General features: G+C 35.3%; 1 protein-coding gene across 8 annotated transcripts in view; it reads right to left on the bottom strand.

The window, feature by feature from the left end:
- AP3B1 (adaptor related protein complex 3 beta 1 subunit) overlaps positions 1-19297 on the bottom strand; it is a 177311-nt gene that overhangs the window by 17318 nt on the left and 140696 nt on the right. For all 8 annotated transcript variants that reach the window (XM_021379413.1, XM_021379412.1, XM_021379410.1 and 5 more), the window contains 3 exons: positions 12251-12482; positions 9961-10045; positions 417-514 (listed from right to left, as the gene is read on the bottom strand). In XM_021379413.1, the coding sequence (XP_021235088.1) occupies positions 417-514; positions 9961-10045; positions 12251-12482 (415 nt within the window). The remainder of the gene's footprint in view (positions 1-416; positions 515-9960; positions 10046-12250; positions 12483-19297) is intronic.

Genomic DNA, 19297 nt, shown 5'->3' with positions numbered 1-19297 from the left:
GAACAAGTACAATAATGGCATTTAAGAGCAGCCTTGGAAAAAAGACTAGTAAATGCAGACAACAGTATCAATATGTATTTGATTAACTTCTGGAGGCTAGAGTTCCAACTTTCTGCTTTACAGATAGTAGGAAACAATATATTTCATGACAGAAGACAAAACTCAGCCAAAAGACTGTTTCAGGGTGAAGGGTGGTATCTGTGTTTTTAAAGGCACACTGAACACCTGTCAAATAGCACTGCATGTCCTTTTAAAGATATTTTTAAATTAAATCATTAGTATCAGACTGAATACTAATAGAGACTAACACAAGCAGCTACACTGGAAGCACTTGCTGTACGCTTGGAAATTGAAAGCCACACAACCTTTTCTCATCCAAATACATTTACCAAAGCTGCTAAAACAGTATTTCTCACCTTGTTCCTTCTTAAAGTCTTTCTCTGACATAGTGACAGGCAAAAGCAGTTCTCCAACAGGGGGCTGAATGTTAACATTGAAATGATCATCCTTGGTGCTGGGAAAAGAGAAATTATGGAGAATCAATGAAGTGCTTCAAAATAGATTTGTACATATCAGCTATGAAATCTATAAACAGTGTAAAAGCTACCTGTTTGAATTCTACCTTGTTAGCCGAAAAGTCTGCTAACTTCTTACATCAGTAAAGTTGATCCATATTCTCCATTACAAAGGTAGTTTTAATACATATTCCCGTATTTCTGAATGGCTAACTTTCATATTACGGTTAATTTCAATCTATACAAGCTACACACTTGCAAAATTATGCATTTTACAATTCTTTAAAAACAAATGTTATTCACAAATTCCATTGTCAGCAACAGCTGTCCCAGATATAGGACTAATTCTAGCGAAGACAAAAGGCACTATTATGGTCCAAAACATCAAAATCAAAACAATAAATTTGGGAGTGGAAAAGAAATCATTTTGATTTTGTAACATCTTCCATATCTATATACAAACACAGCGGAATGGCTGACTTAAAAGCAAACTGGAAAATGGCAGAGAGTTAAATTACTATCCTTTGGGCATCCATGAGCCCTAATGCAGCTAGCTACAAGTGCTCACAGATCCAGCAAATGTGATAGCAAGGCCACTCTATAATCTTAGTTCAGTCATCACAACTGGGAGAAGTGCTTGAGGACTGGAGGAAAGCAACTGTCACTTCTATCTGCTTCACCTCAATCCCTGGGAAGGTCATGGAGCAGCTCATTCTGGAAACTATTTCCAGGCACATGAAGAAGAAGAAGATCATGAGGAACAGTCAGTATGGACTCAGCAAGGGAAGTCATGCTTGACCAACGAGATGAGCCTGATGGATGAGGAGGGAACAGCGCATATTGCCTTCCTGGGCTTCTTTAAGGCCTTTGATGCCGCTCCCTGTAAGATCCTCATAGAGAAGCTGTTAAGTGTGGGCTGGATAAGCAGTCCAGTGAAGTGGATCAAAAACTGGCTGAACATCAGGACCCAGAGAGTAGAGATCAGTGGTACAAAGTCTAGTTGGAGGCCAGTAACGAGCAGACTACCCTAGGGGTCAATATCGGGACCAGTCCTGTTTAATATCTTCATTAATGATCTGGACCCTCACTAGAGATCACTGGAGATCTTCAAAAGCTACCCAGATATGGTCCTGGGCAATCTGCTGTGGATGTCCCTGCTTTAGCAGAGGCTGGAGCAGATGGACCCAGAGGTCTGCTATCTGTTGCGAAATTGCTCTCCACATCCATGCAATTCTGTAAGTTTCCAACTATTCTGTACTGGACTTCACCAAGTCCAGAAAAACTTTGCTATGTTTGACTGGCTAACTATAGCTTACAGAATTCAGCAAGCAATTCAGGGTCAGCAAATTCAGTCAGAATCTTTATTACAGCTTAGAAGCATGAGAAATTTTTGCAAAAGAACACCTTTTATTTTGCTGTTGTACTAAATGGTCAATATATATTGATTGCTGATATGCCTCAGATATCCTACTTAGCTATAATGATACAATCATTAGAATGGAAAATATGTTTGATCAACAGTATTTAAAAAGTTCAAACATATTACTGCTTTTTTTTTCTTTTTAAAATAACTTTGCAACTTTGAAATTTTGAAATAGAATTGACTGATGGAATGAACAGCACTAGATGATTAATACAGAAAAACACGTGTCTCTTCATCCTCCTAAAGATGCAAGATAAGCCACTTGAAACCTGGGAAACATTTAATGGTCTATTACTAAATTACTAAAACTTTAATAGTTACCACAGTCACTGAAATGCACAAGCAAATGCATTGGTATTAACACAATCATTTTCTATCTTCTGATGGGTTATAATTATGCTTATACATGCAATCTCATTATGGGCTTTTCAAATAAAATTCAGCATTTTGCTGATTGATAATTATTATCCAGTAAGCATACAGTCAAACAATCCCTTGAAATTGAGGTATTATTCCTTTTACAAAGAATCACTTATTAAATGGTCCTTTAAAAATTTGCTTTGTTAAGAAGTTCTCACATTTTTCCCCCAGTATTTCTTAAATACCATCCATCTCTTAAGTCATTAACACACTAAAAGATCAGGGATAGGTCGATTTGCTGGTGGGATTGAGTGAATTGTGAAATAAAAAAGTAGTTTTTTGAATTTTATTTTTTTGAAAACTGATCAAGAATTCCAGTGGCTGAAAAGCTGAAGGAAGGTTCTTTAATCAACTACCCCATAATTTTTTACTGTTTATATATACCTATATTGCTTACTATAGTACTAAAGCTTTTAAATGATACTTCAATTAGTATTGTTCATTTCTCCAGCCAGTACTGTATCTCATAGTTAAGCAATACGTGTGTTAAATAAGTCAGAGATAAAACAAGATAACAATTTTGTATAACAATGATTTGTGCCCTATATTGTCTGGATATGCCATCTGTAAGTAAACTTGAATTGTAACTTCTATGATTAGATTGCTCTGAAATGCTTGTAACAATCTTTTCACACTAAGAGGGAATGCATGAGCACTGCTTAGGTTTTAAATGGTCCACTCACTATCTCTGCTGCTAAAAAGCAAGCCATTTCCTTTCCCCTACTGATTACTAGTTAATAATATTAGTTGATAAACCACGAACTATTCATAGTCTGCGAGCAGAAACTACTGATTGCTGGCTATTCTTTAAAAACACTTTGTTTTTAATGTCACTTTAGCCAACATCTGGTTTACTTTGCATTACTTTGATTTCAGAATACTTTACAGTAAATACAGTAAATTTACTTTTCAGCCTTTCATTAGTCTCTATCACACACGTTACAAACTAAATATACAGATTTTATTTATTGATCTGCATCTCTTTTATTAGATCTTTATATTAGAGATGCAGTCGTATCTCATTTAACAAAAGTAATTTCATAGTTCTACAATTCAGGTTCGGTGAAGCCTCTTGAAATCATCTGGTTCTACCTCCAGCTCAGTGCAGGGCCACCTTAGTTCACATTGCTCAGGGCCTTGTCCATTTGAGCTCTGAGTATTTCCAAAGATTGATTTTTATTTCATTAGATATCTAATGGCTATGTTTAATAATAAACTTCAGTCATGCAGTACAACAATGAGCAATATCCCCAAATATCTAGTTAACAAAATTCCAGCATATTTAACTTATTTATTCGTACTTTGGATATTAATTAGTATAAATAATGTTTAAATAAAAACCTGAAGAAATGGCTCAAAGATTGAGCATGTTAATGTTTAAAAAGTCTGGCATAGAACTGGATAAAATTGGTTAAAGCTGCACTGAAACATCTCTCAGGTGGTGATTCTCTAATTTTCCAGAGAAATCAAGCTGAAGAAGCTTATTAGAAAATAGTTTCTCAAGCCACCAAAAACATTAAAGTTTCTAAATTTCAAAAATTTAAGATTGCATTTTTTGATATTAGCTAGTAAAATTGATACAATACATCCTTAGTGGAAAGTTTGTTCTTTAGGAGAAGTCTGCAGAAGAAAGGTAAAAAAAGAATGAAACAGGAATGTTTGAGAAGAATACCTCACCACTACATAGCAACATCCTTTTTGTTCTGAGTTGTGAATTTAGGCACAAATAGTCAGACATCATTATGCTTATTGTTGCTTTAATAACTGATAAACTGTACGTATATTTTTAAAAGACTTCTGTAAGACACAACTTTCATGATATAATTCAAAGGATCACATGGATTTATGTTCTGATGTACCCAGTGAAGATGAACAAATGAAAGATGATAATGCTCCCACAGGAACACAGGAGATCTACCATCTCCATGACAGATGACACTGCAAAACAAACATTAAATCCCATAGACGATGTACAGTTTTAACTCTCCTTCATATGGCTGCACTGGGAGTAGCTAGCCCCTGTCATTTGAAACCAATATCCATTTTCCTTATTCCTCATCTCTTCCTATTTTTTCAAAAAGATTGGCTTCAAAAGGTAAACAGGGATAAGTTCTCTACCATAACAAAAGACTTGTGAGAAAAAGTCCTCTTTAAAAATATCCTCTTTAAAAAAATCTAAAATCTTTAAAACTAATACAGCTGAGCATTCTTCAGATGGCAGACTTAATTTTTAAAGCTTATTATTTTAGCAAGAGGCTGGGCAACAGTCTTCTTGCTATTTACACAGTTCTTTTTCTTTTTACTCGCAGCGGAGCAGAATGGTATATGCTCGACTCAGAATACATTCATTGAAAAACAGTTCACTATTTTTGTCTTATACTCAAAAGATATTCACAAATGATTTAAAAAAAGAATAGAAGAGGAAGAACACTATGCTAAATTCCTGCAAAAAAAAAAAATGTACGGGAGACTTTGCTCATACACTCTTGCTGAAGGAATAAATGACACTCTGCTTTTACATGAAAAAAAAACCTTGAGAAATAGAAAAAATCAGAGTACATGTTCATGTCCAGCCTTGTTTTCTCTAGGTCAGTTATCTATCTAGATATATGTGCTTTCTGGAACTGGGCCAACTGACTACTTTAGAGTAATGAAGTAAAGAGAAGAGTACAGGATTGCTTGTCTTAATATCCAACATCTGTAAACAACTTAGTGATCTGCTGACAAAGCATTAAGGAAGGAAACTGCAAGAAGCAAGTAAAAATGCAACTGACTGATGTGAAATCAGTCCTGCTTCTCTAACCTTAACTTTTAATATATTCCATAACATATTCCACTGCATAATTTTAATCAGATGATTCTATGTAGGCATGTACATTTGAATGCATTTTTACACTCAAATGAAATACTGACTGCTACCCAACTGATCCTCCTCATTTCTTCTGTTTTGCAGGTAGAAATTCTTCTTGGGAAGATTCCCACATCAACCTAGAGTAAGATAAGAGAATCTCATACTGCAAAAAACCTCCCTCTGCCTTGGAAAACAAAGTGAAAACCAAAAGTGTGTACAATAAGGTTAAACTCGCAGAAAGCAGATTAATAAGGCTTCCAAATTTCATTCATGGATGTCACTTCATTTAGGATGTTGCTAGATTATCCCTGCTACACCAACCTCTTCTACAATAACCTGCAAAATACTCTTCATACAGTCCAGAGTAGATAAGGTGAACAGAGAGTTTCTTTCTCTCCTAACAGCATAGCAATAGGAGAAGAGTATGTACAGGGCCCTAGCTCATCTAGTAATATTTGGTGCATTAGGTGACCAGTCCATACCTATAAAAATCTCTGCCACAGAACACGCTGTTTTCCCATGATCTCATTATTCAGAGTAAGAATGAAAGGCACAAAGTTGCTGCTTTTGTGCCACTTCTTCTTCTTCCTGGGAGCTCTGATTGTATTCTTTACACTTAAGCCTTGAGAAAAGTAGGTTTAGATGAAGAGATGCAGAGCACGGGCATTTTCACTACATTGTATTGTTTCAAAGAGTACAGAATAACATCCTTCCTACTTTTCAAAATATCAGGGGAGAAAAAAACTCTCTAAATTAATTTTATAGCCAAAGCTGTGGTTCTTTCATACCTCCAGGAAATGCTAAGAGAGCAAGAAGAGGAGATGAAAGACAAAGGGAAGAGAAGGTAAGGACAAGCTCCCTGACCTTTTTCCAGCTCTCAAAGCTGTAAATAGGACACCTCCTTTTCACACTGAGTCACTCACTGAACACCTAAAACATGTCAGAGATTTGCCTACTGGCTTTTACAAGCCAGGAATCTGAAATTCTAAATACGTGCACACAAAACAGCATAAGGGCATGTATGTGCTGTAACTTCCTGCCTCTGTAACCTTCTTTGCCTTCCTTCTCTAGGGATTTAAATATCTTTATTCCAAGGATCCAAAGCCAAATTCTGACATGGCTAAGCTCCTAAACCTTTATGACATACCAGATAATAAAAATAAAATAAGAGAGAGTGATAAGATTTTTTAAGACGATGATTACCAGTAGCTCAACGATTCAGGAGACAGCACACTAAGGTAGAAATATGGATAATGGAAAAAAATCTACAGTCAGTGGATTATACTGCAGTTAGTCTGCAACACGAAGGACCCATTCCAGGGAGCTGAGGATTCCAATCTCTTCTCTGTTCACTGATGCTCACCTACCTTGCAAAGACTGAGGTCTCTTACTGGGGTGGTGGGTAGGCTAACGCTTTCCAAGGGTAACTACAATTGACAAGCTATCTGACTACATTGTTTTAGCCAAGAACAAATTGTTTTATTCTTTAAAGTTGTGTCTATTCTGCCTAAAGAATCTGTAGGAAGATCCAAAAGGAACTGCTTTTGGATCTGTAGGATCCAAGAAGGAACAGTTAACAATTAAAAAAAAAAAAACTTTTAAGATCAAATACCTCTACTTATTTAACTTTCCACTAAGGAGAAACATTACTGTGCAGAAAACCACTGTAACTGAAACATTGTGCCTCTGCAAGGAGAAGGCACATAAAAAATGGCAATAAAGAGATTTTTGCCTTATGAGTACATAAGATGAGCATCCTAATACATATTCTAAATAAATGGATTAGGAACAGTTTTCAAGTCATGGCATTTCACCTTTTTTAATTAGATGTATGATCTTGATAAGCTTTAGTTCATAAATATATATAATTTATTGGGGAAGTCTTTCTAAGCTCAGCCCTTTTAGTCTCTCTGTAAATACAATTTCACCTTCATTGTCCTTTACTTGTACAACAAATTCAGAAAGAGATCTAAATATTTTATTACACATGTTATTTTTCTTCATATAGTTTGTACGTATTGAACCAACTATTATAGCAGCACATCCCCAAGCAGAAAGGTAGCATTTGCTATGCAAAACACACAGTCCGTGATTGGCATCTAAGACCAATTGATCTAGCCATTACCACTATCTCCCTGCCCCCACAAGCATTACTACAAAGCTATTGATTTAAACACTGTCGATCGGTTTCCATTTTCTGATTTTGGGCAGGCCAATTAAGAAAGTGAGTAATTGTGATTACACTGCTTCAGGATCAATTACATTTGATGCAAGACAAAGTGCTCCCTTTTAGAACAACGTAAAGAAAATTATTATGATCAAGTAAACTTTACTACAGAATACGCTACTAACAAAAATGCAAAGTAACCGACAATGTTTTCATAAAGATACATTATCAGGAAATATACGAATATTGACACCTGTGTATGCACAATATTTTAACTACATTTTAACAAACTTTTGCAACTTATTCTGCCTTTTAGACATAACCTTTCTAAGTAGTATAAAAGATTAAGAAGGCTACAGTTGAGTTCTGAGACAGCCCCCAAAACAACAGAATGCACAATATCTCCAAAGAAAATTGTCATCAGTAGGATTTTGAACAATACATGTTGTGTTTTTAACAGAAAACCACAAATTTAACTCAACAAATATTTTAACGATTTCTGCACTATTTACTGAGAACTAGTCTCAAAGAGACAGGGCCCTATCAATTAGCAAAGGAACAAAGTAAGCAATTCCTATTCTTAATTTAATTTTAAACTTAGCTTGAGCTTTGTCATTGGACTCACATTGTCCAAATCATTAAAATGAATACACCACTGAGGTCTGAGGCAAATCTATTTACAGTGATGTTACTCATAGTCTGGTTGGTGTTCAGGATTATTGATCGGTCTTGTTTGTCTAATAGGAAAATAATAAACAATTACTAGGCAATGTTGGAGAAAGTAATCAGTTTTTATACATCACTAATACAGCAGACCTCCCAAAACATAAAGGTGATGATCTGCATAAAATCAATGTTTTATGCTACATTGCTTATCCTCCTCATTTCTAAGATTCTTAGCAATAAATTGTATAATTTTGAAAACAAATCATTAGTATACTAAAAATATATATTTAAGAGAAAAATGTCTGTTCTTTTCTAAAAAAGAGACTTCCTGCTTGATACATTGAGCATATTTTATTTAAAATAAAAACAGAATATATTTATTCATTTTGAAGCAAGAATGAAATTGTATTGCCTAGAATGGAACTTCACAAAAAAGCCTTTCATCAGGCAACCGTCCAAAACTGTTCCCAAATTCTGGCAAACAGCACGAACTGTAACAACATGATGTGCATAAACTACATGCTATAGACGCCTTGCTAAAGATACTACTATCTGTTAAAATGAATACGTGTGCAGAAAAAAGTTCAAGGAGGCAAAATATACATTTTCAACAGAAAAACATCCCTTCCCCTAAAACAGGAAATTTAACTTATTTTGGAGTCACTTGCGTACATTCAATTAAAAAGCTTTTACTCCTACCTTTAATAATCTTTAATAAACTGTGCAAGCTGTGCTTAATAGCAGCACATTAAAATTAATATAATAATGAAGAAAGGGGTCCAGAAATTTCTGAAAGAATGAGAGTTATCCCTAATTTAGAATGCCGCAGTATGAATGCCTATTCAATATCCCTTTTGATACTGAACATAGAAAGCAGTAGTTCTTGCAACAGTATGTCAAAAAATATTATTTTCAAATATATGGGGAAAAAAAAAAAGATTCACAGAGATTCACAGAGTGCCTTTGTCTAGTTTCAAAGACAGCATAAGCTAGTACATGCCTGAATTGCTCTTAAAAGGAGGAGCCTGGCCCACATCAACATTCCTAATGTTTGGACACTGCTAGTTTTTTTCCCTGGTTTCAAATGATGCTTTGTAACAGAGCTCTCACTGGGTGAAAAAATTCTCTGCTAGCCTAGAATGCAATGGAACTCTTCAAAATAAGGATCCTGAGTGTGCCAATAAAGAGCATAATAAGCATCAATCAAGTATATAAGACAAAATTTAATTGGCCAACCAGCTACTTGTTTTCATTCTCTCCAGTCAGCAAATTTTCGGGCTAGTTTCACACAGTCATGTTACAGAAGTCACAAACAGACATAATAAGCACTTAAGATAGCAAAATTGCTCAGACTGTGTGCTTTTTTGATTAGCAATTTCTCAGAATATATACAAAACAGTCCAGCACATTAGTCAGATCTGACTGCTCCCTTCAAGGTGGTGTTATTAAGAAGAATCCCAGAAACAGTGGGGAAGAAATAAAAACAAAATTTGAGAAAAGAAGTAATTCTAACTTGGAAAATGAGTTTACGCTTCTGCCTGACATTATTTATACCAAAAGAGAACAAGTGCCTCTCAAACACAACCTGTCAAAGGGCTCTTGCACTTATACGTACAATTTCAAGCCTAGATTTGAGATTGAATCTGTGTGCTTAGAAGCAAGTGCTAAAAAACAAGGAAAGACCAAAGAAAACTCATAATCCTTATAAAACAGAACAGCAATTATATCTTTTTTTTTCTAAAAACATTTTTGGTATCCAGCATGTTGTTAATTGTTCGATAATTTAAATATTTAATGAACAGTACATCTGATACTGCAAAATAAACTTTTATGTTACACTTAGGGTAAAAAAATAAGCACCACATGCCATTGCTTTTATAGGAGATTTCCATTCCCACTTCCCACTATGAGAACTCACCATAACTGGAAACTGGCAGTCTGAGTAGAATCACAGAAGTCGATACCCATTGAAACAGTCACAGATCTCTCAGGCTCAAGGCATTCTACATAGAAACATTTTGAACAGCTAAAGTAAGCATGCAGAAGAACACTGTAATGCACATGCAACCTGCCACAATTTCACATAATTAAAAAACCTGTATTAATAAAATATTTTGCAAATGCTGGAAACACAAATGAGATAATAAGAACAGGGCATATACACTAAGCTATAGGTAAAGTGACAAAGAATACAGGAAATTTATGTTTAAATGAGAAAAGCAACATTTTGGAAGAATCTGTTGATGATACATAACTTAATTTCTGCAAAGAAACAGCTTCACAGGACAGCTACCACCATGAAGTCATTACTGGGGAAACAACTACTTTAAAGAGTAGGACTGTGTTGTGGAACTCAAGAAACCTGAAATGGATAGTGTGCTCATCCCTGAATTTTTCATGTTCTTTCCCCATAACAGAAGTGAATTCTATTGAGTGTTCAGTGACATTTTGAGCGTATGATCTGATTAACAGCATTACCATTTTCTACTTTCAAATCTTCTGTGACAAACATCAGTGCAGACTTGGGGATGAATGGATTGAGAGAGAAGTGAAAAAAGACTTGTGGGTTGTGGAGTATGAAAGCTTGGACATGAGCTGACAAGCATGCACTTGCAGCTCTGAAAGCCAGTTGTGTTCTGGGCTGTGTCAAAAGAGGAGAGGCCATCACTGTTGAGGAGGTAATTGTGCACATATGCTCTGCTCCTGTGAGGCCCCATTTACAGTACTGAGTCCAGGTCAGGGGCCCTCAGCACAAGAAAGAGGTGGAGATGTTGGAATGGGTCCAGAGGAGGGCCACAAAGATGATCAGAGGCCTGGAGGTTGAAGATGTTGGGCTTGTTCAGCCTGGAGAAGAGAAGGATCTGGGGAGACCTCATTGTGGCCTTCTGTACTGAAAGGAGGCTTCTAAGAAAGACGGAGAGAGATTCCTAGAGAGCCTCTAGTGATAGGAAAAGGGATAATGGTTTTAAACACAAGAGAGGGTTCAGTTAGGTTAGACATTAGGAAAAAATACTCAAAGGATGGTGAGGCGCTGGCACCAGCTGCCCCAAGAAGCTGCGGCTGGCCAGTGTTCAAGGAGAGGTTGGATCAGGCTTTGGGCAAACCTGGTCTAGAGGGAAGTGTCTTAGCCCATGGCAGGAGGGTTGGTCTTAAAGATATCTTTCAACCTAAAGCTATGACTTCCTTTCTTTGAATGTTTAAGGGGAGGGATGGGTTATAAAATTAATCTAATGGAAAGAAAACAACTTGAAATAAGAACTTTGGATGGGAGGAATAAGCACCAAACAGTTTTCTTAACACAAAATCAATTTCCTCCCTAAAATTAACTGTCTTGATTTATAAGTATATATTAAAACATTATTATAAAAAAACAATGGCTTCAAAATTTTATCTCTGAAAAAAATTGACAACTCACTTGTTGTCAGTGTGGGAGGTATCTACATTTCTTGCTGGACAGTTCAAAGAAGACTTTGCTTTATGTCAGATGGAAACGTAACTGCTTTTGTAGCTACTGGGCATAAATTGGCATAGCTTTTTCACTGTTACTTAAACATCCCCAAAACAGAAAGTATAAAGTTAAATAGTTTAGGATTGCACCATCTACAGCATTGCTTTACTGAATTTACATATAGTACTTAATCTAAGAAGCCATGCATTGTGAAAATATAGTATGTACACACTAGATTAAAACACACAGTTGCACTCCACTGCTGAAAGCTCACAAGCGAAACAGTGAGAAAGCTCTGAGCCACCAAATTAAGTAATACCTCTACAAATGTTCTGTTAAGCCTGGCACACAAATCATTCTAACTATCTAAATCAAAACCTGGTACTTACTAGTAACCTGTTAAAGCCATTCTGAACAAAGTCTGCAAGAGAACTGAAGTTTGCAGTGAGAGAGAAACTATATCACTGGAATGACTTGAACAAGCAGTTAAACCTTCAGGCGCAGAAGTTCTGATCTACACAGTTGTTTTCAAAGTCAAAAATAAGTAGGGAAAAACTGAATTAAACTTCAGTTAAAATCAGAATAGTTAAGAAATTATAGTTGCATGTGTACATATGTGTGCATATGTGTATGTATATACTTAAATGAATGTGTATATACATAAATATATATGAGAATATGTATGACTATGCAAAACCATCACTTTCTATATTTGAAATTTGGCAAAATAATAAGATTTTAAAAGACAGGATACAATTACCTATTGGATTAAACTCATGCATCCTCATGCCTGGGGGTAACTTCTTCTCCCCTATATGAATATTATCTATCTTCTGATCAGTTGTATTTGTTAATGTCACTTGCACAGATACCATACGATCACCAAAAATGCATGGCTGTCTTGAGAACTGATAATGAGCTGATAATCCTTTTCCAGTCATCCGATGAAGCATTTCATGCATTTTTGTTGGCACAAAGACTTGGGTAGTGACCTGTTAAGTACAAAACAACAGTTGGTGTACATTTTAAGAGAAGAACAGATGAAATTACAATTAAATGCTACACTTCTCACACAGCTAGAATGCTTTCTTTCTAATCAGAATTTTTGCAAACCAGACACATGAAAGGATATACCTATTATTGCATTTTAATGGATTTGAGTATCTTTAAAATAGTCTAAAAATAACATTCATAGTGCTGAGAAATAGCAGCTCTTATTTTGTTGTACCCGCCTAATTTTCCTTTGTATATCTTTTCAATATTTTAACTCTATTATCTCTTAATCTGTTGTGTTTTGTTAAGTTACAGATAAAATAAAGTTTCTCTATTCTAAGCATCAAAACTCAACACTGGCCCCAAATCCACCATGGGCCACAAAACTATAGTTTCTTCTTCTCTTGATAAAGCCATAAATATTAGTCTAACAACTACACCAGTCAGATACTAAATCTACAGGTGTACAGAGCAGAGAAATGATATCACTTTTTAAATCACCCTACTGCCACAAGCAATAAGAAAAATTTTAAGGATGTTTGGGTCCATTCTATCCTGAAGTAGCAGTGTGAAAGACATTTACTGGACAAGAAAACCACCAGAGATACTGCTGCTCTGGAGATCCATAATCATGAGTTCAAGAGTGCAGAGGGAAGGAATATGCAGAAAACAGCTGTAAAGTGAACGTATGTTCTTCAAACAAGCTTACTTGCCTTTGGTTAAGAAATCATATGGAAAGTAAAGCTATACATACAGAACATGGAGGTTGACAAGGCCAAATGGTCAACACAAAAACCTCGTTTGTCCAAGCAATTTGCTATAAGCTACTGAATTTTAGGTCTTAGTTTCTATGATGAGTGTCCATCTTTTGCCCTAACATTCATAGCCTTGAATGTGTAACTAAGTGAAAGAGACAAGTACAAATAAAAAGATGTTCCAAGACTCAAAGCAGCTAAGCAAGGAAAACTGGCTTTTATCTTGCCTTGCTTACAAAACTCTTACAGCATGCTACGTTTTCCTGACTGCCATATTTAACACTGAGGTGCTGATCTGAAGACTCACTGAACACTTCCGGTAATATTATAAGTTGGTGAGAGCTGTGATTTACACCTACAAGGTGACAGAGAAATGGGAGACAAAAAACACATCTCTAGATAATTCTGTTGAAAACCTTTAGAAGTTAGTGAGCGCATAACAAACTTAACTTTAATGTCTGAGCACCAACTTCTAAACTGGAAAGCAAGGCTAGAAATACATTTCATCTTAGATCAGTATCTGCAAAGATCAACTACTAAATGTTTAGAAGTGTGGTCACTGCAATGACGAAAGCTAAAGAAAAGCACACAAGGAAGACACTGATCGTGTATTCAGCAGTGGCTTTCGAAGGTGCATTATTTATATATCTTACACTGAATGACACATAACTAATTAAGCAAAAGGCAAAAAGGCTTTCCATTCACTCAAAGCCCAACCACTACATGACTGTGATTAACATAAACCACTTAGTGATGTGACTGAGAAAAAACCATCTACAAAAACATCCACATCAGATTTAACTTTCCAATTTCTGATTCTTTCTCTATTACAAAAAAAACCCTTGGGTATGAGTTTTCTTATATACAATCAATGATCTAACAGTAACCTCCTGTGTAAAGACTAAAAGACAGTTTCAGAATCCATCAAGCTGAAGATACTCCACAACCTCAGTGTTGACTCTGTACAAGTTATTCATAAATTTTAAGTAAATTGCCTCAGTTCAAATAAAAGATAACACGATGTGCTCAAGGATAACTTTTTTAGTTTTCCTTTGTCAGCAGAAGAAAATTAATTAATAAGACTTAAGTTTCAAAACAATTAATTTAAATTTTATTTGAAGTTAAGCTCAGCCTTTGGCTTTAAACATTTAATTCAGTTTGAGCTGGACATACATAACTGTGAAGTTATTTCATAAAACTGCTCAGCCATTTTTCATTAACAAGCTTAAGAAATATCCTTTATTCACGTTAAAAGAAGTATTTTGAAGTGTCCTACTTCTCTGTGCTAACATATAGCTTTTGAAATATTATTTATTAATAGGAATGAAAGCATAAGAAGATAGTAGTCAGAAGTCCAATATGTAGATACAGAGGCGTACAGATTGAGTAAAACTCCCTTAATACATTTCAATTGTGACACAGACTCAAGTTTTCTCAAAAGCTGCCTGTGATTCTAGTCAGAGAATTTAATCTCAGCCTCTTACAGCACTGCTTCTCGTATTTCATTCATAATTTCATTCGAGGAAATTCACTTTTATTTTCAGTATCGTACCATACAAACTGGAAGACATGCAAAAGACAGCCAGAATAATAACCCATAGGATATTATTTTCCAGTTGTATTTAACATGTCAGTACTAGAAATAAATAAAATATGTCTCCTGAACAAAGGAATTTATTTCTGGAAAACTACAATTCTTTAGACATTTTCTTGCTACTGATGATTGCAAGCTGACAAAGGCTGATGTTACTCTATGGCAATTTACTGAACAGTTGCATCAGTCTGGTAAATAGACTTTTTCTTTTATTTTAAATTTTTTAATGCATATGATTGAAATACTTATAGAAACCTACACAGTAAGATACCCGCAATCATTCTGGGGTTAAACTAACCCTCCAAAGAGTTAATAAAACAAGAAGCATCTAGTAACCATGAGATAATCCTCTACAAATCTTTCACAGCATATGTTTAAATAATAGAAGTCATTTGTGTACCTTTGGATGGTTTATGAAAATAACTAATCAATTCTGCAGACACAACGTTATTTCTAAAGGAAATCTATGTGACTCATGATGCCTGCAGATACACAGAGACAAACCACACATATTTTATCAGTTTATTACAGTAAGCAAATAAGCGTGGAATGAGAGTGCACATAACTGTCTACTTAACGCTTACTGAAACATTTATAAGAGCTGTTATCTCCCTAATAACAGACAGACAGTGTGCAATTTTAGAGAGGAGAAAAGCTTCATATTTTTTAACACTTCACTAAAAAGTAACTGAAGAGTGTAAAATGAAAAATACTCTGTGCAGTTAGCTGGTAATGGACCATATTATCAACTCAAGTTAGATTTATAGGATACAAACTAGTCACTAATAGTTATTTTATGACATAGCGTGTCTGTTTTTTTTGGGTGAAGATTATTAAGATTAAACTTGCAAAACTTTTTTTTTTTTTTAAATATACAGCTGTAGGGACTCCACAGTGATGTCATATGGTAAAACTACTGGTATGAACCAGACTGCCCCCCACAGTAACTGCAGATACTCAAAAATAATCCATAAAGATCACAAAGATCACCTCCAGTTACAAGCCAGCAAACCCTCTGCACGTGAACAAGCTTTTTTTTCCAGCTCAGTAAGTCCTTAATAATTAAATTCAAGTTATTACAAAAATTGTTATTATTTAAAGTAAGAAGTACTAAAGGGTTTATTAAACCTACTACAGAAAATAGAGCTGGACAGACTTTCCTGTATGATGCATTTGTTTCTTACTTGAATAATGCTTTAATAACAAACACGGATTAAATTTTGATCCTGATTCCAAAATTCATTATGTTTGGATAAAACATGTATTTCTAGAAATCACAATAATTATGTTATATTCCTCCAAATTGCATTCTGTTAAGACAGTGGACTGAATGACTTAATCTAAGCAGCCCCTCTACTGCTCTCCTATTGGCAATATCCATGACATAATATGAGAATGACCCGCTGAGCTGTGAGAGCTGTATCCTCTCCTACACACACTAAAGGGCCATGCTCCAGTAACTTCCAAAGAGCTGAAAGACAAGTTATCTCACAGCCCAGCCACATTTACATGATCTTTCAAATCAGAGGAACAACTTAACCATAGGTTTACAGTACAAGAAGAAAGATGTAAAACCAGGCAAACAAAGGAAAGACAACTACTGGCAGTATACGACATCATATTTACAATCTTTTGCTCCATTTCCAGTTATGTATTACTCATGGTCACATGGCAATGTCTGCCTTATACAGCTCTTACAAAAATAATAATTCTTAAAAAAGATGCAAGAAAAAAAAGAGCAAGAAATTACAGAAACAATTTCATCACTCTGCTCTACATTATTTCATGAGGCTGTAGCAAATCCAAAAACAAAGCATACTTAAGTCTTGTTAATATGGCTTGCCAAGCAGCATCCTCATAAAGCAAGGAGGAGGGTGGAACAAACAAAAAGGTAATCAAGCAAGCTCATATTTTCTGTATTCTAGAGAAGTAACAGGGTACTATGATTCCATTTGGGTTAGTTTATCTAGAGCAATAGGCACTTGAGGACTTCATATCAAATTCATATAAAATCATATCTAAGTAAATACTTAGAATAACTTTCCCCCAAAGACTCACTCAGCTGCTGTATATTCACTAAAAACATTCTAAAACCACGTCTGCTATGAAGACCTTCAATTTCTAACACATTCTAACCCCCCTTCTTTTTGCACCGTCACCAACTCTTAATGGTCACATTTTTAACCAGTATTAGCATACGATTTCAGACAATAGAAAGTGAGTTCCAAAAGTTCTTACTGAATTCCAGCGTTTGAATAATATTGTTGTCTCTAAAAACTTCCAAGAAAATCAAAATTCAAAAACGTCTAAGTAACTCCCACTAACCTTATTCTAATCAGACAGAGATCAGTCTCAGACAGAAGAGGGTTTTTATCATAAATCTCATAGTCTGCCTCTGTAAGGTTGCCAAAATTAATCCTTTCCTCTGTTGTATTTTTTTTTACTGCAATATTTATGTGGTCTTAACCAGGCCTAAAACTACTCTTTCAAAAAATGTTAATTTCAACCTGTGAATCTTCTGTAATATTAAAATATGTATGTCCCTTGGATTTTTCACTGGTTCCCTTAAAATATAAAAAAGACACAGATTTCCAGTAAGTCTACATCAAGAAGAAGTATTGTTCTTAGACTTTACTGAACTACTTCGTGATATTAAGGAACTAGAATTAGGACTTAACCACAAACAGCAGAAAACTCATTAATCCCATACCAGATTCATCAAGCACCTTTAAAACTGAGACTGTACTTAGACTGCAATTTATGTGTAACTGAGGGCCAGTGAAATAGGTTTAATTTTGCACGTATGATACAATTTAAAGCATTAAACGAAACCAACACATTGTTTCATTTGCCACCTTTGCCTTTTTCTTATGCTGGGCTTAATTTAGCACATGAATAATCCAGTTATAATCATAGACTCACAGAATGGTTTGGGTTGGAAGGGACCTTATAGACGATTCAGTTCCAACTCCCAGCCATGAGCAGGGCTGCCAGCCACCAGTTCAGGCTGCCCAGGGCCCCATCCAATCTGGCCTTGAGCACCTCCGGGGATGGGGGACCCACAGCTTGTCTGGGCAGCCTGTGCCAAGTGCCTCACCACTGATGTAACATCTCTGATGTTACGGTATTAAATCACAGCATTACTCAGTAGCTTTTTAAAGAGTCATCTGTCCTTCCAGCATTCTCCAGATATTGGCATAAAGGGACTGAAAACACTTCGAAATGATGCTGATGTTAGAAATCTGTAGCACATCACCTACCAGACTTCAAAGAAACAACCCTGATGATGTTTCTGGGGCAGTTGGTATGACGGGTATCCCACCTTCCTGCATTTGTCAGGAAGAACTTTCAGAGTATGTTAAAATACCTTTGAATTGATATCATTTAAAATATTATGAGCCACAGTACTATATTTCAACAATTGTAATGACTCACCTTTCAATTATTTCCTACTGCTAGCCTAAGTTTCTTGTGACATGGCAAGTGGCACACTGGTAGAAATGAGAAATGAAATTCTTCCACACATGGAAGAAATGATACAAACAGCACTAACACCTCTAAACAAGTTGAGTTAGTCCCATGTGTATTTTTTCCTTTCTGTGTCAAAATCTTTGGTTTTAATTTATTTTTAAAATTTGGGGACAAGATCTCATAATTTGATTATTAGGCTTTTAATTCCATGTGATGATGACTCTTCAAGTAAAAATAACGTTTTACATGTGTTAACCAAAACTTGATTATTTACTTTTTTAACCATGCTAAGCTGAAAAAACAATCACTAACAGTTTCAGAAATTAAGACATATGTTAATTATGAATCATTTACTCCTACTGTCACCTATTTTTAATAGTTAGTAATTCCAAGGTTTACAGACACTCAGAATATTTGTATTTATTTGGAACTTGATATATCAAGTAACTTATAGGGGAAACTTTGATCTACATCAGTGAAGTATCTTCTGGTGAAACCTCAGATACTGCTCTGAAGTTCTGCTTTAAAGTGCAATCCAAGTTTTGGTTAAACGTTGGCCAATTACAATCAAGAAAAAGCAACTTACATCTGTTGTATCTTCCTAACATTTGAAATAATTAGCTGTCTTCACAATAATTGTAATTATTTCAGTGTCCTTTCTTGGTACAAAAATACAAAAACCTCAAACTGAAATCAATCATACAAAAAAAGCCACATACAATCTGTAGGAGATTTAAGTGAAGAAAGCTTCTAAAAATACGTGCTACAATAGCACGAATCTTTGAGGGCAGAGAATACGTAATGTTGTGTTTTTATTATTTTCAAAGTAAGAGCTTAACATTTTTCTTCCTTCTCTGATGAATTGTCCTCAAAATTCCCACCACGGTCTTGCAATGCTGTACTCTAATGACAAATGTAAAAATTCTTAACACCAGGAAATGTGGTTTTCTACTTTATCCATTTTATATGTAATATTGGACAAACAAAAATGAAA

This window comes from Numida meleagris, chromosome Z (assembly GCF_002078875.1).
Source record: "Numida meleagris isolate 19003 breed g44 Domestic line chromosome Z, NumMel1.0, whole genome shotgun sequence".
Lineage (NCBI taxonomy): Eukaryota > Metazoa > Chordata > Aves > Galliformes > Numididae > Numida > Numida meleagris.
This window is presented reverse-complemented; position numbering and strand designations above follow the sequence as displayed.